Here is a 24,402-nt window from a genome sequence, read left to right as displayed (position 1 = left end):
CAACTAAGGATTACAGACTCTGAGTCTCTGAGGGGGAAACTCAGCCAGAGCTAAAAGAACCACACTGTTCAATTACACCAGACAAGCAGCTCGGAAAGTGAATCTAGATTTTAAATAATGAAACGAGGTCAGGACATTTTATCCAAACATCAATGCCAGATATTCACAACATCCATTCTTACTTGTAAGCCTATTTGGAACAAAATGCAACTAATAATTTGCATGCAGTTTGTGCTTAATCCAAAACCAATACTAATGCAAATAATATAGAGATAATAATATCAGATAATGATGATTATAATGATACCCTCAGGTATTTGACCTAATTACAAGACATTCTTCTTCTCTTAGATAGATTGTCTTTGCCTGACATCTTTGTCACATTACTCCATTACTTGAACAATTGACTATAATGAGCCACCGAGACGTCTATGAAAGAATGATGTGAAAACTATAAATATTCTCTGTCTGAGCTGCAGTTATTAAACAATATTGATTCAGTCACTGCTGAATTCACTTGTTCTGGTAATGTGAGAAACCTGTTGGATGAGAGCTCAAGTGTTTTCACGTTTACAGCCAGTCCAAGGGATTTAGTCTCAAAATCCCCTTGTCTGATACTATTTGTCACCTCATTGTTAGTGACCCCATGACGCCATGCTGCCTGACAGCGTATGAAACTCCCTTTGACAGTGAACCATCAGTTCCTGCTGAATTGGTTTGCAGTGATAAGCTGCAGCACAGAACAGAGCAGCGGGGCGGCAGCAGGCCTTGATCTTGTATTCTCTGTATCCCAGTAAAGGTGCGATTTGGCCTCAGGTTTTTTGATATTTTAAACTGGTGTCTGATACAAAGCAAAGCCCCTGCATAGGTTAGGACTACAGTCACATCACGTGTCTTTGAAATCCAACATCCAGGTGCAACATTTGAAGACACGCTGCCTTTACCTCTACCGATATACTGTATACATAAACTGGAAATATCTCTATGAAACTATACAGTACACAATATATTCAACATTCAAATCAACCTTCTTATAAACTTTTTGTTGGACTGGGACCATTTCCAAATTTAGATTCATGGCTGTACTGTATATGCTCCAGTTATTATATTTTGACTTTCTTGTTATGAGTAAAAACTCTATTGATCTATGTGATTATAAGTAAAATGCGATCAGCTTGATGGCCCTGTGTGAACTCACAGAGGTGAGTACGAGGTGTGCACTGTGGTTTTGGTTATAGAGTGAATTAATGAGGACTAAGTTCAGACCTGCCACTGACTGGCACTCCTCTGTTTGAGTACACAGAATAGGCAGTTATGGCGTCAGGCGTCATGGCCGCACCCCTGGGATAAGAAGCTTCGTACACTAATCGTTTTATCCCAGGGGCACGACTGTGTGATATCAAAGATGACCTAAGTTCATAGGACAAAAATCAGGCTTCAAAATAAGAACTCCAAGCAAATGCAACATCGTTAAATCTACTGGGGATTTTCTTAAAAAGATAACAGAGTTTGGGGCCTTTTGTCTCTTTTGGTCTCAGTTTACCACGCTGTCCCTGGTTGAAGTTTGGCCAACCTTTTGTGCTTCTGTGTGTCCCTCATTTCCTGCAACAGTATTGCATTGTTTCTACATAAGAACAAAAAGATAAAATACGTTTTTAAAAAATCAGGAAAAATGACAATATATTTCTTTTTATTGTACATACGGTCAAAAATGTACTTAAAAATATCCGTCAACAATTTTGGAAAGCTTATAAAGCTCTTTGCCGAATATCAAATGGTACCAGCGACTTCATAAACAACCTCTGAATTTATAGCATCCTTGCATGTAATTGCCATAATTCAAATTAGGAAAGTGACATGTTCAAAATATAATAACCATCATCACAAGTAGTGGGAACAAAAATGTGGAACGGAAAGCAGAAGGCGATGATACTGCTACTAGGAATGCAGAAGAGACACAAGCAGAGGCAAGCATATGACACACCGTCTAAATCATTACAGCAGCAGCAGATGAACACAACACATGCGGTGACAGATAATATATTAAACTAATTGTTAAGGCATTTGAGTGAAACATGCACGTGGGCCGAGCTAAAGAGACAGCGATATACTAAACCATCTTCAGAGATGTGGCAATTAAAGTAGAAAAACGTAGCAAGAGATGATCAATCTCTGAGGATACACAGTGTTATTTCTTGTATAATATTTGATTGTCTAGAGTTAACAGGTATGCACAGCTAATACAGTGTAAAAATAAAGGCTCAGTTTAAACAGCCCATTAGTGTCACATTCAAAAGGTAAAAAAAAAACAATAATTGCATCACTTTGAATACAACAAAGAAACACTTGGAGCCACTAACAACACTGACAGTTATAACTTATCATGCGTAAGCAAACGTAGATAAAACCAACAACTGGAACAGTAAGAAAAAACACAGGTAATTTTTTGGTGTAAGACTGATTTGAATTTGCAATTCTGGTGTCAGTAAAACAAAAAACAAAAAACAAAACAAAAAAACTTGCTTCTGTATGAGCTCTGACCATACAACATGCCACAGTGATGTGCTACCACAGGAGTATACAACTGATATGGTTAATACAAAAAAAAAACAGCACAGAGCCTTTTTGGAAAGGTATTTTTAGTAAAAGTACATGAAGTAAAACTGTAATTGTAATTCTTCTCTTCATAAAAACAGAGAGAAACAGCAGATCTCAAGATGACAGCAAAGAAACAATCATAATCACAGCTGAAGGCTCAATCTAATTATCCTGACAACCTGTCTCTGTCGGACTGCTGCACTAAAAATAAAACCAAGAGCAACTGCAAGGCGAGTCTGTAGTGCATGGCAACAGAGTTCTTCACACGAGTGAGTCCTTGATGCCCTGAGTACCTTTCTCTGACAAACTCTAAAAACTTCTTGCACTGAAAAAAAAAGAAAAAAAAGAAAACAACGCTCTCTTTTCTTTCTTTTTTTTTTACCCTTGCAGTGTTTTTTTTTTCTAGGAGCTGGTGGTCTGCAGGTGGCTTTCATTCAGGATGGAGGTGATGTTGGTGTCATAGAAACCGTCCTCGTCGTCAGAACTTAAAGTGGTGGAGCCCAGAGCGGTGCGATGTGTGTGATGTGACTTCCGCCTGAGGGAAAGCAAACAACAGAAAAATCCAACAGCATGACTCAGTCCTTCTACTTCAATACACTGCAGCTCAGTGAGCACAGGGAAGCCGTGTGTCAGGCTAGTTACTATAGAGTGCCACCTAGTGTAAAGAAGATGGAGTGATGGGGTTACTTGTCAAAAAAAGTTAAAGGGATAGTTCACCCAAAATTCAAATTTCACTCATTATCTACTCACCCTCATGTCGACTAAGGGCTGGGAGGGGTTTCAGAGTCCTCCGTGCCTTCTCTGAGTTACAGCAGGGCTCCGTGCAGCACTGCATGTCCATATGACGGTTGCGAACGGAGCTCACTTTTCTTCGTCCAAAAAGACACACCAAAAAACATCCAAATACCTCCATACTGCTCGTATGTAATGTCCCTCTTGTTTTGAAGCCCCAACATGAGAAATTGTTCAGAAAAAAATTAAATAAGTCTATGTTTTAAGCTTGTTTGTAGCGGAAGCTCCCAGTGTTGTTCTGCCGGAATCTCGCACGATTTGTGGAGCCGTGAACTGGGTGTCAATTAAATAGTGCGAGAGTGAACTGAGACACTGGGAGCTTCCGCTACAAACAAGCTTAAAATATAGACTTGTTTAATTTTTTTCTGAACAATTTCTCATGTCGGGGCTTCAATACAAGAGAGACATTACAGACGAGCACTATGGAGGTATTTGGATGTTTTTTGGTGTGTCTTTTTGGACAAAGAAAAGTGAGCCCTGTTTGCTACCGTCATATGGACATGCAGTGCTGCACGGAGCCCGGCTGTAACTCCGAGAAGACACGGAGGACTCTGAAACTTCTCCCAGCCCTTAGTCGACAGGAGGGTGAGTAGATAATGAGTGAAATTTGAATTTTGGGTGAACTATCCGTTTAAGGAGGTCATCTTATAATGTGTGTTGGACAATAAAATGATAAAATATTAGCTGATTTAAAATATTTTTTGTGGCAGTGCATGTCATCCCCCCTGTCTCTGCTTCCCCATTTCCTGTCTCTCTCAACTGTCCTATCAATTAAAGACAAAAAGCCCCCCACAAAAAAAAATACTGCACAACATCTGAGATCAACATGATTTCTCGGTCTTACTTCACTTCTCCCTCCAGCGCTGTGACTTTGGCCTGCAGCGCCTCCTGGAGCTCCTGCTGCTCCTCCAGGTCCCGGAGGACCTTGCGGCGGACGCCCTCCAGACGCTCCACCTCCCCCTCGCTCTCGTCCACCTGCCGCTTCAAGGCCTTCACGCGCAGAGACAGCTGGGGACGGAGACAGAGAGAGAGGGAGAGGCGGGAGGTTAGAGGGGGAAACGGAGGAGGTCACAGGTGAAGTCGTAAGGAGCAGAGGGGAGGAGGCCGGACAGGCAGGGGTAAAAACCAGGGGTATGTGGGCTCGTAAAGGTGGTGGGGGGGGGGGTCAGCTACGGCCAATGAAAAAAAAGGCAGAGGCAGCAGAAAGATGATAAGGGAAGGAGGGCAGGGGGTGGGGGGTCAGGGAGCGCTCTGGTGACCGAGTCGGGGTGGGTGTGGGTCAGAAGAAGCAGAGGTGAGATTAGTCTTATGTAAAAGAAGCAATAAACACTGTTTGAACTGTGTTAATGATTAAGCAGCAGGTGTAGGTCAAACAGGATCTATAGATAAGAGTCACTACATTATTTAAACTGTCGAGTAGCTAAATTAATACAAACAATGAGAAACCTGAGACGGGATATTTGATACTTCAGAAGGGTAAATTTCACTGGTCTGGCAAAAACAGTTAAAACACATTCATTTAGCTTGTTTCACAAAATAAAAAACTGGATATTTTGGTTTTACTAGCAGCAGCAGATCCTGGCTAACTGTTAGCATCCTCAGTTTCCGTTGTCTTCTTGATCTTCCAACTCGAAGCACATTTATCAAAGTGTCCAACTCTCACTGTAACTGGTTAGCTCCAGTTTCGAATTTCAGCTTTTTGTATTTAACCTGCAAAAACCAGGACAGAGAGCAAACGCAATTTGCATGCAAATCTTGATATTTACCTGATCTCTCTGCTCAACGTGTTGGCTCCTCTCTTGGTCTAATGTGGCGTTTAGCTCCTTTAGTTTCCTCTCGGCTCGTCTCTGAGAGGCCTGGACACCGGCCTTCTCTCTGTCGGAAGAAACTCAGAATTAGCACAATACTACGACAACACTCTGATGTGATTACATTTTCATATTTAAGGATATGTTGTGTCACATTTTCACTCATTCTCCATTCCACGTGTCTTCATTTTATGTGAATCTCTGTGTCAACAATATGTAGACTTCTATCTGTATGAATGTATAGGTGAATATGACAAGTCGTGTACATTAGGACAGCTCTATAAAAGTGCAGTCCAATTTACCATTAACGTACGTATCGTACCTTTCCTCACTGCGAAGTCTCTCCTCTAACTCCTGAATCTTGTTTTCCAGCAGGGCGATTCCAGCCGAGGGCCGACTCTGTCCCTCCATGTCCGCCACACGAGACTTCAGCTCCTTCACCTGGGCGGAGGGTGGTGGGTGGGGGGAGTCGTACGGTGAGGTGATTGTGTGTTGGTGTATGATGAGTGAGTTTGTGTGCTTGTCTTTTATGAACAGTACCTACCTGTCTCTCCAGCGAACTCTTATCCATCTCCAGGTCGTGTCTTGCCGAACGTTCCTGCATCAGCTCTGAACGAAGCTGATCCACCTGAGAGAGAGGAGACAGAGGAGGGCCGTGTGAGCGAAACCTGTCTCCGCTTTCATCCATTACACACAAAATACCTCCTGCTCATTTGCATGTGTATTCAAATGCTTTTATGCGGCACCTGATCTCTGCTACGAGTTATGCGGTCGTTTAGAAGCTCTACACTGCTCCTCTCCTCGTCCAGCTCGATCTCCAGTGCCTTAATTTTATCCTGTGAACACACACACACACACACATATAGAAGAGCAGATTAATACATACTATAACATATTTCCTTTATCTGCCTGTACTCTATTCAGCTATTTGACACCTCCATATCACTCCCACCCATCTTTAGACTCCCCAGATCACGACCTTTGACCTTGAAGCCTCACCTCCAGGCCTCTGATCTCCCTGGTGCGATCAGTGTGGGTGCTCTTCTCCGTGTCTAGTTCACTCTCCAAGTGTTTGAGGCGGTTGCTGAGCAGATCTCTCTCCAGCTGGGCGCTGTCTCTCTCCTCGCTGCACGTCAGCAGCTCCTTCTTCAGACGGGAAACCTGGAAAAAAGAAACAGTGCAGTTGGTCACTGAAATGAAATTTTATAGGAATTACACCTATTGTAACTAAGTACTTTAGCATTTTCCAAACATAAAGTGTGTCCAAGCAAATTTTATAGTCAGTACGATAAATAGTAATAAATAGTAATGCTGTAACAGTTGGTATAAATGAAATTCAACCTTTATTCCCACACTGTACAGTGTACCCATGACACAATACATACAGTAAGTTTAGTGATGGGGCCATTTAATAATATTATTCTTCTATGTTAAATATCAATTAAATAAGGAAGGAAATTTGCTTGGACACACTTTACATGCTCCTTATAGATCCCATCTCCACTTTCTTAAACCTAATGTGATAGGCCTATATCCACATTTCTAAATGGGCATTGACCACTTCACCACTAATATATCTGCAAGCAGATTATATAGCCTAACTTTTAGAGATACTGAATTTTGGTAAGCCATAATCAATACAATTAAGAGAAATAAAGACATGGAAATTTCAGTCTGTGTGTAATGAATCTATATAACATGAGTTTTACTATTTGAATTGACCTTCTGAAATGAATTAACTTTTGAATGATATTCTAATTTATTGAGATACACCTGAAACTCAAAATAACTCAAAGCACAGAACAGAGGCCAGCAGTTATGTCAAGTCAAGTTAAATTAAGATTATTTGAGGGATCTTCTTTGTTTCTGGGTTTTGCTACATGAGCAGATTCACATTCCCGTCTCCGTCCTCACCTCGTCCTGCTGGGCCTTCAGGTTGCCCTGGGCTCTCTGCAGCTCGGCCAGTCTGTCTTTGCTGTTGCGCTGCGCCTCCAGCAGGTCCTTTCTCGAGCGCTCCCTGTAGTCCTCCAGCTGCGTCTGCAGAGCCGCCACCGACTGCCGGGAATCTCCCATCATCATCTCCATCTGACAGCGGAGGAGGCAACAAACCAGAGCAATGGAGATCAATGATGATACCTCTATCTATGTAATGTCTCTAGATTTAGACGATATCTAAACCATACTGTTGTTCCAACACACACACACACCTCTTTGTTAATCTTCTCCAGGGCTCGGTCCAGCAGCCTCTTCTGCTCCTCCAGGTCGCTCTTGCCCCTCCTCAGCGCCTCCCTCTCCAGGTCCCTCTCCTCCAGCCGCCGGGTCAGCTCGTCCCTCTCCTTGCTCAGGCGGGCGGCTCCTCTCTTGGCCTCCTCCAGCTGAGACTTCAGGGAGCGGTTTTCATCCTCCAGGGCTTCCACCGCCTCCTCAGCCTCCGAGCTCCGGTTCACGCTGGAGTGAAGCCTCGACTGTTGTTAAAAAGAGAATAATATTAACCACACAGTCGAGACATTTGTGTTTTACCAGTACTTCATAACTGGCCTTTGAGCTCTGCGTGGTTACACCTGTGATACAAAATACAAGGGATTGCAAATAACTGAAGGGCTTTCAAAAATATTTGCTGTACTAGATGATGAAACCATTGCATCCAGACTCCAAACTAAAATCTCACTCTGTATCTTTGACATGTGGATTTGTATTAGCTTTGCACCTCTGCTGATTTGGGCCCGACTACGCTCTTCACATGATCAAAAGTAATACGATTAAAGCTCTTAAAACAGCTGTAATGCGCTGGTGTTCCGGCGCACACGCAGCACAATGCACATCTTATGCAAATTTATCTCGGAGGGATTATTTTCCACGCTTACATGTTGGAGTTTTTTTTTCTTTGGGTCTCATTTACTTCACGTCTCTCAGTTGAAAATAGCGTTTGTGTGGGAGACCATCTCTTTTGTTCTCGTACTGTATGTGTGTTGAAATCGTTTTGCATGCGTGAGTGTGTGTGTGTGTGTGTGTGCAGTCTTTTTCTTTCTTTTTTTTTTTTTTTACCATGCGTGCTAGTCTCTCTCTGAGGCGAGTGTTTGCTTCCTGCAGCTCTATGTTGGCACCATGGTCCACTGCAGTCTGGTGGAGACACGTGGGTCAAAACAGAGACAGGGTGTGAGAAGGTGAAACAGAAATTTGACTATACATAAATCACCTGTGATTTTTGATATTTGCACATATTTTTCTAATATAAAATGTCTTCCAAACTCGCTCATATTATCACATTCACTTCTTTTCCACACAACACAGACGCTGCTTCACCTCCTTTGCCTTCTCGAGCGCCTTTTCCAGCTCGGCCTTGTCTTTCTGCCACTGCTCCTTCGACCTGCCGATTTCAGTCAGCAGCTCGGCCTCTTTCTCTCCGCTCGCCTTCTTCAGGCCCTGAAGTGCCTCGCTCTTCTGGTCTAACTCGCCCTTTTGTTTGACCAGATCGGCGCGAGCCCGCTTCAGATCGTCATGGCAACGCTGAAGCTCCTTGGGATAAGTAATCAGAGATGAATAATGCGTGTGTGAGCAAGAGGAATGTGCCAGGGCGGTTGTATATATGTGTGTGTGTGTGTGGAGGGAAAATGAATGAAAATGAGAGAGAAATGATCTAAACGTCACCCACAGTCGTATTACGGCTCTGACAGATTTTTTTAAAAAGCACTAAACATACTGTAAAACAAAGACAATGAGCCCCTGCATGTCACCCACACAGTGAGAAGAATCTCCGCCTCGTGACTAACGTGAACATGAATTACCTCCGCTAACGACCGGTTATCATCAGGCATCTGCTTCTTCACTGAAAGAAGCGAATTCTGAAGATCCTTCAGCTCGCCTTCAAATTCCTCCCTCTCCGAACAGGATTTCAGCAGCCTGCGGATAGGAAGTACATCTTAAAAAGTATGCAGTGGTGACAGTGGCTGCCATATACTACACACACACACACACACACACACACACACACTGCAAGGCCGTAAGCATGAACACATGTGCGACGAACGACAAACAAAGCGCAGAGAGAGCGGAGCAACACTACTGCAGTTAAACCATAAAAACATCACCACATCCCGAATCTGACTTTGTTTTTTGTGTTTAAATCAACTCCATCGCTTATGTGTTTGTTCAAAAAGAGGATTTAAATCAGGAAAACAATCAATGAGCACATTTTTGTGAATGCTGATTGGCTTGATTGTTGATTGATGATTGGGTTTGACATCACCAGATCACTGTTATTGAGGGCCCACAACACATCATCAGATCATCAGACACAAACACTCTGATCTACGAGCCTCTCTGCTGAATCTCAGGAAACACATCTCAACTTCTGATTGTAAGAAAAAAAGACTAGTCTAAATCTACTCCAACCAAACACACTGAGACTGATCTCCTCTCTCACATTCGCCTGCTGACGTGCTTCCCGCTCCTGCCGAATGAAAAGTCAAGTGAAAGAGTAAAGGCATTAAAAATAACTCCAGAGCAATGTTATCTTGTAGGAGTGAATCAAAAACATTTTTTTTAACATCACTTAACAGGATTCTGTGGACTAATTCTCCTGATTGTTAAAACATCAAACAGGACAGAGGGTGTTTGATGTGGAGGACGTTACCGCTGCTATTTCAAAGCTGTCAACAGCAGCCTGTTTGAATGTGTATGTTTTTATAAAGTAATAATATGGTTACATAATCATATGATCTTATATCTGTCCTTAAAGGGATAGTTCAACATTTTGTCAAATTGGCCCATTGCCATTATTGCTATAGTCATAGCAGTAGGTTTGTTACCTTTATTTGTCGGTGTAAGCTATTTTTAGAACAGTGGAGCAGAGCCGGCAGCTGCTCAGAGCTACGCTACGGAGGCTAATGGGATTTCTTGGTTTCCCTCATCAAACTCATCAAATACACAATCCAACAACTCCAAAACGCTCTGGTGGACAAGTTGTGACCTGCACATTCACCACGCTATGAGATAATAATGGAACGTTACGAGACGGAGTTGTTTTAGAGGTAAATTCATGCAAAACCACTGATGCGCGTTCCCGTCGGAGGCAGTTTTTTGGCAAGCAGTCTCTGTATTTACCTCGAAAACAACTCTGTCTCGTAACGTTCCATTATTATCTCATAGTGTGGTGAATGTGCAGGTCACAACTTGTCCACCAGAGCGTTTTAGAGTTGTTGGATTGTGTATTTGATGAGTTTGACGAGGGAAACCAAGAAATCCCATTAGCCTCCGTAGCGTAGCTCTGAGCAGCTCGCGGCTCTGCTCCACCGTTCTAAAAATAGCTTGCACCGACAATTAAAGGTAACGAACCTACTGCTATGACTATAGGGATTATGGCAATGGGCAAATTTGACAAAATGTTGAACTATCCCTTTAAAATTAGACATTGATTCATTTACACATCTATGGTGTTTGGTGTTTTTTGAAGCACTCCAATGTGAGTTATCACATCATACAAAGACATTAAATGCTGCCACAGTGTGAAATACATGTTTTTGGTTTATATTCTGAACAGCTAAACAGCTTATAAATGTAATTGATATAGATGTTGTTGTTTTTTTCAGGTCATCTGCCCTTTATTTCTACGTGGTGCAATGAAAACCATAAAAGTAGATGTAGGAGTGTTGGATCATAGACACTGACTCTTCTCTGGTGCTGTGCAGCTCCTGGGCTGTGACCTCCAGCTCCGTCCTCCACTGCTCTCCCTGATCTCTGCAGCTCTCCAGCTCCTCTTCCAGCGTCAACATGGAGGCGTTCACCCGCTCCCTCTCCTCCTCTATCTGCTCCTGGGACTGATGCATGACCACACACCCACACACACACACACACAAAATGATGTTTAGAGTTATCAAAGTAGGTGTGCAACACGGGGTTATTTCCGCTGTTAAATTACCGTTCTCATTATCTTGACATACTGTATAAGAGCAGTGATTCAAAGCGAGCTCGCACGCCCAAGTCTGTCACATTTTCTTTTAATTCACTTTCTTTTCAAGCATGTTGGGCACAAAGGAACAAAGACACACAGAGAACGTTCAGCTTCCTCCTTCATCAGCGTCTCTTCAACTTCAAGTACAATACTTGCAGATAAAAAATAACACCATTAAACTTCATAGAGGGAGAGGGAGTGCGGAACAGCCGACACAAACAGCGATCCGGCTCCTCTTGCTAAATAAATCACCTCATCAAAAAGCAGCTGACAACCTGTCTGCTCATTTCCTGCTCTCGGGCTGCGTATTACGTTTTTCCTGACACGGCTGTTACTGTTTCCAAAATCTGCATAACGATCTATTCCTGTACAGCTGTATATCTTCTACAGTGCTACATCCTAGCAGCAGCACCCCGAAAATAGTCTACCAGTAGAAAAAAAAGGAACTCTGCCATGAAAATTCCCCGAAAACTTTCACACTGCATTCACAAGTAGAAAAATCCTCTTTTCTAACTGTGCACGCTGGGCTCAGCCTGACCCGACGGTGCACCCATGGACACATTAAACAGAATAATAAGACAAAGCCTTGGTGTGGAAAAGGCAGCTGCAGAATCGAGCAACGACTGAACTTTAATAACAACCTGCTTAATAAAACCTGCGGGACACAAACTGCCTGACAGGTAAAACCTGACTAGTCTCCCTCTCTACATCTGCACAAAGAGCTGCTCTGAAAGGAAACATCCTTTGTATTAAGAGTATTTTATCCAGTTTTATCTACTGTCACAGAAACAAAAAAGAAAATCTGTCATCAGAAGCTGAGAAATATTGTAGTAGCTGCATTGCAGGTTTTACTTGAGGGTAAATATCCTTCCTGGTTAACTACCTGCTGTAATCTGACACTGAAACAACATCATGGAGATACAGTAGTCACATGAACAGAAGCAAATCGTGTTTGTGTGGAGCCCAAACACAAAAAGAAAATGGACATCTTCATCTTCATTTTCAGAAGAAAAAAACTTTAAAAAATCCTGCACGCCACTCCCTGAGTGACTGAAAACTACAAATAACTTAAATGTAGTAGAATAAATACAGTAAATGTCAAAACCCACTTGGAGCTGCTTCCTCTTCTAGTTAAGTGATATTTTACTATATGTTTCTGTGTAAACAGTTCCTTCCTTGTTTTGCTTCAGCTACAAAACCAACATTTTTAGTTTTACTGAGCCAAATAAAATCCTCTGTCTGTTTCCAGGTTCATCAGGTCAAACACACAGTGGGACAAATGTAACCAACTCGGGAGCGTTAACCGTGGAGCATTAACTGTAGAGACAGCAGAGCATCATCAAACAACGCCATCATTTTTATAGGGCATTACTGCCGTTTTGTCTTTTTACTATTTTACTAATCAATATTCTTGCTGTGTATCATTAGTTCCCTATTGGCTGCGTTAGTTCAAAAAGTCTCTAATGATTCATCACAAAGGCACAGTTTTTATTCCTTTGATCCCTGTTTTGAAACTATTTATGTTGAGCTTTGTATCTCTTCTACTAACAACGACAGGAAAATGTTTCAATAATCTTATTTTCTCTTAAAGCAGTACTAAAGAACTTTCAGTTTTGGTTGAGTTTGGCGGCGCCTGTGGACCAAAGCGGTAGTGTTTTGCCTGAAGGAAGACTCCATTTCCCATGAACACTAGCATGAAGCCCTGTAAATATCCTGCATTAAAATTAACAGAAGACATCAAAACTAAGTTTCTGTTTCCAGTGAAAACACAAACATAATCCATTGCTAAAGTGCCGTTTTGCCTGTTCCCTCCTTGTTGTGACTCGCAAAAGTAAAAGTGAAAGTAAAGTGAGAGCAGGGTTCCTACCATGCTCCTCAAAGCTGCTTAGTGCCAGAGAAAGAGATACAGACCCCCTCAGGCCATGACAGAGGTGTCATTCAACTTGTTGTAAGTCCATGTATCATCACAAAAGTTATGAAAATATTTTATGAAGGTTGAAAAGTTACTTAGTGCTGGTTTAAATGTTCAGCTAATCTCTGCTGCACCACAGTTCACACCCTGGAGATCTGTCCAGAGAAGTCGTGTCATCACTTATGGGCTGCAACAAAGTGACGTTTTGTGATTGACTGAAGCGATAACAGAAGCAGCTGCTCTCACCTGTGTGACCTGTTCCATGGTTCTCCTCAGCGTGGCCATGTCCTGGCCGTACTGCTCCCTGAGCGCCTCCATCTCTCTGTCGTGACACTCCACCTCCTCCTTCAGCGCTCCCTTCAGGGCCGTCAGCTCCCGCTCCCGCTGGTGGAGCGTTTCCTCCTGCCGCTGCCGCAACAAGGCGGCCTCGGCCAGCTCGGCCTGCAGGGTCACCACATCCTACAGAGGGGGGGGGGCGGAGGGTACAGATGAGTGGGCTGGATAGTAGCTTAAAAGTGTGTGTGTAGAAGTGTGTCAGTTTCTTCAAATTTACTCTATGGTAACTTTCTTTGAGAATGTATGTTTATATGTGTCTCTGCTCCCTGTTGGAGAAGTTGTTGTATACTGTTTGAAAATTGTATATGTGAAATGTTAAATATTGATATGTGGAATCAATAAAAAACGTTAATTAAAAAAAAAAGAAAAAAGAAGTGTGTCACTACCGTATGCAGCGAGTCTGAGTGAGGTGAGATTTCTGAAACTCTCCTGAGCTCCTCCTGAAGCTCGGCCAGCTGGTCCTCCTGTAGACGCAGACGAGACTCTGATCCCTCTCTCCCCATACGCTCTTCGGCCAGTCTGCACACAAACACACACACACACACACACACACACACACACACACACACACACACACACACACACACACACACACACACACACACACACACACACACACACACACACACACACACACACACACACACACACACATACATTAAAGGGGACATATTATGCAAAACTCACTTTTTCATAGCTTTAGTATGTGTATTTGCGTATCCAGAGTGCCTCCTCACCCCTTAAACATAAGTTTTGACAACTATGTGAACATTTTGTAAACTGCCATAGTCAGAAAATGTGTTTCTAAACAAGCCGTTTTAATTTCACCCGGCTTATTACATCACAAGCCGGGTGATGTGCCCTCGCTCCCATGGTTATCTCAGCTACCAGAGCGAAGATTCTAAACCGACCGTTTAGAGCAGGGCTGTGAAACTGGTGTGTAGAGAACCCATCTATGCTCAATTTTTTGGTTTTTCTGACTAAAGCATGTTACTAACATTACTCTTAGACATCAAGGTACCATGTCAAGAAGCAGAAATGAGCAAAATATGTCCCCTTTAACACTGAAACACTGAGGTCATTAGCGAGCCAATCAATCAGGAAAAAGCTAAAATAACCACAGCAACAAGAGCTGGAAGCTTCTCGTCGGCCTTAAAGTGCATACACTGCACACAAAAACACATATAGCCTACACCCAAACACATATTCTTACTCATCATGGGCCTGCCGCAGCTCTTTCTTGCAGCGTTCGAGTTGCTCCTGAAGTTCCTCAAAATTCCCCTTTTGGAGATTTCCATCAGATCCTCCCTTCTGTACACAAACACACACACACACACACACACACACACAATGTAGCGGAGACTGAGGCTGAGGCTTTGGAGGAAAACAAAAAACAAAGAGAGGACACAAGGACAAAGAACAGGACTGGAAACATAGCAGAAACAGAGTGTCAGTGTCAACCTCGCACATACATTATGCGCTCTGTATTATCTTAAACATTAAAACCCGGTCTTGGATTTCTTGCCCTAGTTTCTGACAGTCAGTCAAAATCTCAGGGAGAACAGACCCTGCCAGTGCGCTCAGACAGCGTCAGGGAAAAAAAAAGAAGCTGATCTCCCCACATAAACAACAGTTTCTGACAGGCTGCAGGGGGAGCGGAGCCGGAGCAGCGGCGGCTCGTTTGTCGCCCACACCGCTCCGCCGCTCGTCAGGGCTGGCGCTCATTGAGAAGGAGGTAGAAGAAGCGCAGCACTGCCCGTGAAACCTCTCTTATCCTCCTACACTCTCATTACAGAGGACGTGCGCACACAGAGACGGAGAAAGAGAGACAAAGTGAGGATCACAGACGCTCTCGCTCCTCAGGGGACCTCACATTTCTGTTACTTATCAGCGATGGATTATGAAGATATACTTTGTACAGATTTGTTCCGTTTTTCTTCTCGTCCCCCGCAGGACAGCGCGTAGATAATCCCGTTCTGGGACATTTCAGCTTCTCTCTGTCCTCACAAAGAGATAATTAACAGAAGATAACAGAGAACTGAGCATATATATAAGCTCTTTTGAGCGCTTGGATTGTATTGCATCAGCTGTGTCCTTAAAAAGAGACACTCCTCCTATACTATGTACATTAGTAGTCATAGCTGGAAACCTTAAACACAATGTGATCACAGACTGCAAATGAGATTAAATACATATTGTAAGCCTGGGCTGCTGGGGAGATAATCAGGGGGATGGTGGAGACCTCTGAGGGGTCGTGAACGAGGCAGAAAACCAACCATCCACCGTTAGTGGCCAGTGTCATATAATATTAACATGTTTATGGATGTTTTGTAGGGGTGTGCCAAAAAATCGATTCACATAAGATATGAATAAGAATGGCAATTCTCATTTAATACGATTCAGAATCGATATAAAATGTCCCAAAATCGATTTAAAAAAATGAAACAAATCTGCTGGCTGTCAGCCTCCATTTCCTTAGAATTTAAAAGGCAGCATGTTTAACTGCATTATTTTTTAAATAAAGAGGCACTTTTAATGTTGTCACTTAAGTTATATGTGATATTGCTTTTATGCAACAGTTTCAACAATTCCATCTAAGCATGGATACATGTTTAAAACTCAATAAATGTGAAAAAAGACACTTTAGTCATTCTGTCTTGCAAAGCAGACTGGAGTAGATCATGAGGATCCTTTGCACACCGATAGACTGAAGCAGAAATCATTATGAATCAAATCGTTTTGAATCGAAAATCGATTTTGAATCAAATCGTAGCCCCAAAAATCAGAATCTAATCTAATCGTGAGATAGTAAATGATTCCCACCCCTAATGTTTTGTTCTGAAATGCACCTTGGGAGTCCCAGTTAACTTTATCTCTATAATGTTTGCACACAAACTTCACAACTTTTTGATCATTTCTATTGCAGCTGTTGATCTTGTCTGATGGAGGAACTGTGAATCATTTAACATCGTCTGTGGAAACATGAATGAGAGTTACTATGAATAGCTCTTTGGTTCAAACAGTCACAACCTGTCAACATGTTCAAAGTGATGAGGGGCACAGAAAGGAAAAGCTTCGTCCCTCTGAACAAGCAGCAGCCACCGGCGTTCACTCTACACAAACAAACAAACAAACGTCAGCTGTCTTGGACTCAGGTAATTCAACACACACACACAGACACTCACACAACAGCATCTGATCCTCAATTAACCAGGAGACCAAACGGGGTCTTGGTGCATTAACTCATCACTCTGACAACTGGTAACACTGCATTAAACCAGCCAACACACACCACACAGGCTCTCAGGAGTGACCCACATACATTAGTGGTACACAGCAGGGAATGTGAACCCTGCTTCACATTACGCTGCGAAATGCAAGCGAGTCTCTGTGAAGTGAAAGGCTGAGCTTGTGTCAGTATCTGAATCTGGACTTTGTTTTTATTTTTTAATAAAAAAAAAACAGTCTGTGGATGAGCAACAGCACAAAGTCATCTCGATCCTCGATGCTCTGATCTCATGTTTTGTTTTTTGCACAGACAAAAATGATGTTTTGGCTTTTACGAGCAGAGATGGAGAAGAGAAAAAAAACGGCCTCGGGCGAAAAACACAGTTTAAACCCCCTTCATCCCACACTCGGATGCTTGGTGGAGAAATCAGCCGTTAAATCCACTGAAGTGGACGACGGTGTGGGTGTGGGCAGCAGCAGCTTGGAGGCACCGAGGTTTTTGTACAACAAGAAACCCTCTGAGGAGGATCTGTCCCATCCGGCGAGCCAGCCCCCAGCTGGTGCAGGGTTCCAGTCCGACTCAATTATTGATGGCTCTCAATGACACACACACACACACACACACACAGACACACACACAGAGGCCTCAGCAGCTTTCCTCTGCAGGTGCATCGTTGCCAAGAGACAAGACGGGGAAAATAATTCACAAGCAGCCATGGCGACAACCATGCTGAGAAGTACATAACAAGGGATCATACATAATCAAGTGCATGTGATATGAGAAGGTAAGGACACAAAGGAATTACTTGGGTATGTAGATTTATGCAAAAGGATGCAAATTCAAAGGACGTAGTGTGTGTGTGTGTGTGTGTGTGTGTGTGTGTGTGTGTGTGTGTGTGTGTGTGTGTCCTCATAAAAACCATGGCACTGTCTATTTTAATAAGGTGTCAGAGGAGCACAGGAGCAGGCACCAAAATTGACAGAAAAATACTCAGCAAGCCCCTTAATTTTCAGACTTTTGGGCTGCCAGAAGAAGATCCTCAGAGACAAAGTTGAATAAAATAGAAACTTCATATCCTCAGAAAAGAGGACTGGCTGCCAACCATCTGTTAGCTTCATTATAAGAGACGCTCTGCTGAGAAGAAGACGACCCCCCCCCCCAACTTTATGTTTAACCAATATGCAAAAAGTGAAGTTGAATAAGTGCCATCCAAAATTTCTGTTGTGTCATAATTGTTCTTTTAAAAGTAGTGCAAAATAAAAATAAACTGATGCCCTTTCACTTACAATGCAGGTTTGGTCGCTTTTTCTCTGTCTCGGTCGCTTTTTTTCCTCTACGGAGCTTCCCCTATAGTTTCGGAGTGCATATTTTTGAAGGTGGGCGACGTTATACATCATATAGATTACGGATTATGGGGCGTGTTTGTGTCGTGGAGCCGTAAAGCAGTCCATGTTTCTTTGCGAGACGAGATCAAGGACACCGGGTCGGAGGCTCTGATCTTGCAAGTTTGGCTTTCAGCCAATAGACGCTACGTTGAAGGAAGAGAGCCTCCACTCTAATTTAACTATCACAATTACTCGGAAGCTGTTTAATTAAGGTAAAAAAAAACTTGATTAGTTCCTCTTTAAGTCCAACTACAGTCAAATTAAGACTAGGAGATGTCGTTGGAGTCTTTCAACCACATCTCATGGTCTTCATTAGTGAATGGAACTGGCTTCGGTGCAATCCCGTGATCTAAATGTGGAACAACTGAGCTAGTAGTTTCATTTATTCATGAACACAGTTTAGATATGGTGAAAAGCTTCAACAAAAAAAGGTAGTGAGTGACATTTGAGTTGGAATGATCTTCCATTGTTCCTAATTTAAAAGTGCACGTGAGTGACATTATGATTTGGCTTTGACGTCTTGTCGTACCTTAAAGCTGCTGGGTGAGTTGACCTTTCTTGTGAGGGATCCTTCACTGTCACTGCTGCGGGCGAGAAAACATCAGACGGAGGGTTAATCAGTGTTTCCACGCACTGTAACAGTGACTCAAACTGTTCAGTGTATCTTGTCTGTTGTTGTGTACCTGTCTTTCACAGTGTTGAAAACAGACTGCTTGACCTGAGGCTCCTCCCTTCTGAAGACCTTGGCGCTTTGATTCAGGCTCCGCGGGGTAATCTCCTTCAAATAGAAAGTGAGCAAAGTAAAAAAAAAAAGAAAAAAAGAAAAACACAATACACGAAACAAAAAGACAATTTAATAGCCCCCCACGCTCCCCATGGCAGGTACTTACAGGCTTTTTAGGTAAAGCTGGGGGGAAATCCTTGGCAACAAACTTCCCCGGTGAGTTAAAGCTGGGCTTCGGGGCCGCTTCGAGTGCCGTCACCTTGGCAACAGATGCAGGGTTCCTACCCAGGCTGCTCGTGGCCGATGACGTCAACGAGTTTGAGGACGTGGACAGAGGAACGGCGTAGGGATTCAGGAGAGTGGGAGAGGTGGGGGAGGGAGAGGAAACTTCCGGCTGAACTCCTCCTCTGGCGTCGAGACTCCTGGACCTCCTGCGCTCGTCGAAGCGGAGCCGCTGCCTCGCTCCGGAGCGGCCTCTGGTCTGTGGTGGGGCACCGCCGCCGCCGCCGCCGCCCGGGGGGGTCGAGCTGTTGAATTTGCTGATGAGCTTGTTGATGGGAGCCAGGGAGTTGGTGTCGATCACCGGGGCCGGCTCCTCGTCGGTCGACGCCCGAGGTCGTGGGAATGATTCAGAAGGGGAATCTGTTCTCAGTTTTTTCCCGCTGTATCTCCCCAACGAGCCGGTGAAACCAGGATCCGCCGGTTTGACCGCTCTGGGTCCCACGCCGTTTAATTTGACGGGTTTCAGCCCCGCTTCGTTGTACTCCTCCGTATCAGTCGAGTCTTTGCTGTTCTCTGCCTCGCTGGCTGCTGCTTTGAGACGGGGTTCGGCCTTCGCCCTCTCCACCCGTCCCTCTCTTCCAGCTCCTCCCTCCTCGTCCGCCTGCGTTCCTGCTTGACCGTCGCCCGGAGGTCGTTTGAGGGGGCTCCCGAAAATCTCCCCGTCCTCGTCCTCTGCTGGAGAAACGGGGGAGCGAGCTGTGGTTGCGGCCGGTGTGTAGGGGTTGGCGAATTCTGCCGGTTCTTTCTCCGTCTTGGGGAGGGTGCTGTAAGGCGACGGTGACCCCGAGCTGGGAGTGGGAGTGTTCAGCTGGACGCCGTACGAGTCGCCTTTCTCGCCATCTTTCAGGACCACGTAGGGCTGTCCAGAGATTCCCTGAACCCGCACCGCCACTCCATATTTATTCGAAGGAGGAGCTGCGCTGTTGTTTGCTCTGGCTTTGTCGGGATGACCTCCGCCCGTGTCATGGAGGTCCTTGATGAAGCGAATCTGGACGCCGTAATCCACGAGCGGCTTCCTGTCAGAGGAGAGGGTGCTGCTCATGTTCACTTCCTGGTTTCTGTGCGAGCAGCCTGGTCAGATAGGAGGGGACAGAATAGAAAGGATGCAAATTAGGTTAAATAAGCAACAAGGATGAAAGTTTAGATGCTGAGATACTTTTTATTTTAACAAATTCTTTCCACAACTCTCACGGACCCTCCTGCGTTGCTACAATACGCCCTCGTCCCCGACTACTACTCCCTCACTCAGACCCCTCCTCTTGACCTGTCACTCCTTCCCCGTGAGCTTCTCCTGGCTTTTGTGTGGATCGCCTACTTCTTCCCCAGGTGGAGCCTCAGTCTGGCTCAGCTAGAATATCAGATTGCTGGTATATTATCTCGATGAAGCTGTCATCTTCTCTCGCTGCTCTACGAGGTTAAATTCCTTCTCAGCCAGAATGTATCATTCATGTCACGCCAAATATGCCAGCGGGCACCAGGAGTCTCTTTGTACCGGACCAGGCCGAGGGGTGTGTGTGGAGGCAACAGGGGGTTTGTGCGTTTTAGATGCCTCACATCAAAAAAGACTGATATGTAGCCTTTAATCTACAAAACCAAGTTGATATATGACTTTTATCTAAACATTATTAAATAAAAATTATTTTTGATATTACAAAAAGAGGAATATGGACCTACTTTATAGGTGAGTGGGTGGTGATATCTTTAGCCAACAATCACCTGATACTTGTGTTGTATTTCACTGACAAATGAGTATAACTTTTAGTTCAACGTTAAGGGGAGTTCCAGTAATTTTACACAGGAAGGTCAGTTCAGTGTGATCATGAGAACTACTGAGCTGCAGGGGAATTTATAAAGTATATAATAAAAAAAAACCCGAATCTTATCTCAGCTTTGGTTTGGAAAAATAAAAACTTACAAAATAAAATTGGCGTAGCAAACTGGAGGCGTGGAGATGGGGGGGAAAAAAAGAGAGAATGTACCAGGCAGTGATGTCGTTATGTTATTACCTGTCGTTTTGGAGCAGAGGAGGTCAGGAAATGTTGGCTCACTCTGTTACTTAGATCTTTGATTGTTGTGCATCCTCTAACTACACAGAAGGACATTATTAAACTGATGGATATCAAATCAACACGTTTGTGAAGCCAGTTTGATATTATTCCCCCCCAAAAACCCCATGTCTAGCTTATCTGCTCTGAGAATGAGCTTGGTGATGAACACAGGGAGAAGGTGAATACTCCTCCTTTTGTCCAGGCTCTGTGGAGCATTAAACACCAGGGGCTGTATCAGGAATGGGCCTCCTCTCTTTCTCTCTGCCTCGGCCTTTGCCAGAGTCTCCCCAGTCACCAGACTTCAGAGAGGAGTCACTCAGGCGTAGGCTGTTTACTTTGAGCTGTGCAGGCGCAGACATCAGCTCAAGCTTATGCACATAGACACACACACACACACACACGGACATAAACATAAACCCGCTGTGTATTCCTCATCTGGTAGCAGGTAGTTCATCTAATAAGCGACCTCTCCCTTTCTTGCAGGTACTAAGTGACATGCAGCATCTTCTAAAAGCATCACTACCAGTTGCTTTCTCTTGAATTTTTGTATCGAAACTCTGCCGGTGGGGTGAAATTGAGCAGCACACACCCACCCTGTGTCCTTGGGCCCATACCTGCAGCACTGACTCACACTTCAGGACTTAAAGTGTAACCGACTCTAACTGACCGCTGGTTACAGTGTAACACGCAGCAGCAGCTCGACTACCAATGAGGTTAGATTAGTGAATCAAAGTCAGCCTTTGTCTTTCCCCCCCAAAAAAACATTCTTAGGATTCCAGACGTCCCCCTTTACACTCGGCGTTGCGCGTGGTTTGCATTTGTATAATAAGGACAGATTAAGAAGAAAACTGAGAACTGGGGCAGCATCAACTGTAAAGCCTACACATGCGGAAAAGTGTCCACATAGGCAGTAAATGAAAAGTGAAGAGACTAATTAACAGATGAAAAGTGGAGACTAAAAATACGCTGCAAAACAAATTAAGCCCCCCCCCTCCACCCAATCCCAACTGCCCCTGTCCTGACGTGACAACAAGCAGCCAGGTTTAGGCCGGACATCGAAAAACACTGATGTGAAGGTGAATAACGTGGATCTATTTTGACTGTGTGTGCTCTGGATTCAGCTGCTGGTCTCACACACACACACACACACACACACACACACACACACCGGATGCTCCCAGGTGTAAACATGCTCCGTGGGTAAACACAGGTTTTCAACAAAGGACTCAGTTGTTGCTGTTGTACACGTTTGGCGACCGGTAGCCGAGAGCTGGCTGCTGACAACTGGTTCACCTCCTCTCATGCTCTCCCTCTCTCTCTCTCCCTCTCTCTCTTGTCACAAGGAAAGGCTGTGTCAACAGAGACAGGAATGTCACTGAACGGGCCGGTCAGCCATCATCATCACGCTTCCCTTGCTCCTCACCCCACCATTCACTTCTCATTGTGCTCCGGCTCTGTATACCTGCTCCCTTTCCTCTGCTTCTTCTTACCTCACACTCGGCTCAGCTCTCTCCCTTCAGTTTCTCTTGCCCCTGGGTATCTGGAGAAGACAGTGTGTAACTTCGACACTTACAGGGCCGGATGATTTCACCGCCAGTAGGCCTGTGTTTATTAGAATAAATAAACCAATAGAGCAGCAGATAAACAGAGAAGTAATACACATCTATTATCCTTAATTATTCATAGGGTTGTTTGCACAGACTGGCCTGTTCAAGCTTCTGTAATGGACATTTCTCTGTTTTATTTGACTATAAATTGAACATAACTGGATAATGATAGGCTACCTGTAAAATTGTGACATTTCATTTGACAAATTGAGAAAAGAAAAGACAGATAATGAATTTGAGTTTGTGAGAATAATATGTATACGATTGATGCTGACAATATGTAAAACAGAACATTATTTCAACAATTTTACTAGTTTCTAGTGTAATTTTCTTTTCTTTTTTTTGGTCAAACATTAACACAACATGGCTGCATCACCATGCATATTATATATAGCCTATAATTCATTTCCAGATCTGACTCAGTATGCAGTTTCTCCTCCACAGCAGTAGAGCCACATGTTGTGTGTTGTGTTGGGGGCAGGTTCCCTTGTGTACAGTAACAACAGCAGCAGGTGAGTCGTCAGGTAAGATGAGGGTTAATCTCACTTTTACAACCACGACTCATCAATTAAATTAAATACAAACTCCCATCCACCCATATGTTCTACTGTTTACACAGGTAGAGGCTCTGTGTGAGCAGCACCTGCCTGCTCCTGGGCTCATTGCGTCACACCCACCCATCCACTCACTCACGTCAGTTTCGGTGCGCGTCGAAACCACCGAGCTTGTTTACACGAGCCGACCACGACCGACCAGATAAACAACCGACGACACCTGCCTGCCTCCACAAACCGATTTGAAGCCTTCACCTGTTATAATAATAACCTCTCATATCCTCTTTACGCAGCGCAGTCAGATCCAATTATAGACAGCGGAGAGCGACACACACACTCACACACAGAGCTGCATCCATCCAGACCTCTCGGAGGGGGAAAACATCGGCTTGTTGTCGGTCATTAGCAACCGAGAGCAGGAAAAGCCGAGCAGGAAAGAAGACGGCTGCTGCCAGATGCCCAACACAAAGCCACAGGTGTTCCCCGCTGCTCTGCTGCTCCAAATGTGGCGCTCAGCACAAACGGAGCTTTGGAGAATTAAACACATCCACACACTTGTGCAGCAGCCAAACCCCCGCAGAAAGTAAAAAAGAAACGCAGCAGCTGTGTAAACACTGGGAGTTTAGTTGTTGTACTGCACCTGCAATGATCCTCGGCGCTCAGTCAGTCAGTCAGTCGGTCAGGGTCCTCACAGCAGCAGCAGCAGTTGTAGTAGCTACTCGGTACCGGTTCCTGTTCAGTCAGAGCGAACTGGGATGAGAAGATGTTACTCAACCAACTGAGGACATGAAGGGGGAATATTCACCCCCGCCACCAGCGCAACCTGTTGCCAGCACATCGGACAGTCATGGCCCGCCTCAGGACCGACTTGATTGGTGGGAGGCTCTCCGAGGGGGCGGCGCCTGCTGCCGGCTCCGTCTCATCTAGTTTCATCCTCTTGCACAAATGCACGGGTTCATTAATACAGAGAGAGCGCGAGGCGAGCCCGTTTCCACAGGAGTCATCTCTCAAATCAACTTGGAAAATCTTTGATTATTACTCATTTATCTAAAAACTAAAACGGGCCACTAGACATTCCAGTCATTTCAGATTGCAATTTATTTTCTAAGACAAAATAATCATTACATTTTAACTGTAACAATAAATAAAGATTTATTTGGCCTATTATGTTGCTTAG

The 24,402-nt window shown here is 44.2% G+C and overlaps 1 protein-coding gene across 2 annotated transcripts; it reads right to left on the bottom strand.

Moving 5' to 3' along the window:
* Positions 1–1,674: 1,674 nt before the first annotated feature.
* cgnb (cingulin b) lies at positions 1,675–24,131 on the bottom strand. Of its 2 annotated transcripts, XM_085791380.1 has the most exons (21): positions 23,866–24,131; positions 18,901–20,087; positions 18,694–18,788; positions 18,540–18,594; positions 14,610–14,707; positions 13,783–13,915; positions 13,307–13,519; positions 10,866–11,014; positions 9,622–9,648; positions 8,984–9,098; positions 8,502–8,714; positions 8,244–8,318; positions 7,406–7,663; positions 7,113–7,283; positions 6,198–6,359; positions 5,945–6,034; positions 5,743–5,826; positions 5,521–5,639; positions 5,157–5,265; positions 4,235–4,398; positions 1,675–3,133 (listed from the first exon to the last, which is right to left on the bottom strand). In XM_085791380.1, the coding sequence occupies exons 2-21, from the start codon at positions 20,056–20,058 to the stop codon at positions 3,001–3,003; spliced, it is 3,621 nt and encodes a 1,206-aa protein (XP_085647506.1). In that variant the 5' UTR covers positions 20,059–20,087; positions 23,866–24,131; the 3' UTR covers positions 1,675–3,000. The 2 variants fall into 2 exon arrangements, with proteins under 2 accessions (XP_085647506.1, XP_085647507.1); XM_085791381.1 differs by lacking the exon at positions 9,622–9,648 and having other exon boundaries at positions 23,866–24,074.
* Between the last annotated feature and the right edge of the window lie 271 nt (positions 24,132–24,402).

This window comes from Trachurus japonicus, chromosome 11 (genome assembly GCF_045865225.1).
Source record: "Trachurus japonicus isolate A0001 chromosome 11, Traja_1.0".
Classification (NCBI taxonomy): domain Eukaryota; kingdom Metazoa; phylum Chordata; class Actinopteri; order Carangiformes; family Carangidae; genus Trachurus; species Trachurus japonicus.
Note: the sequence above shows the minus strand (reverse complement) of the source record. Positions and strands in the feature narration are given on the sequence as shown.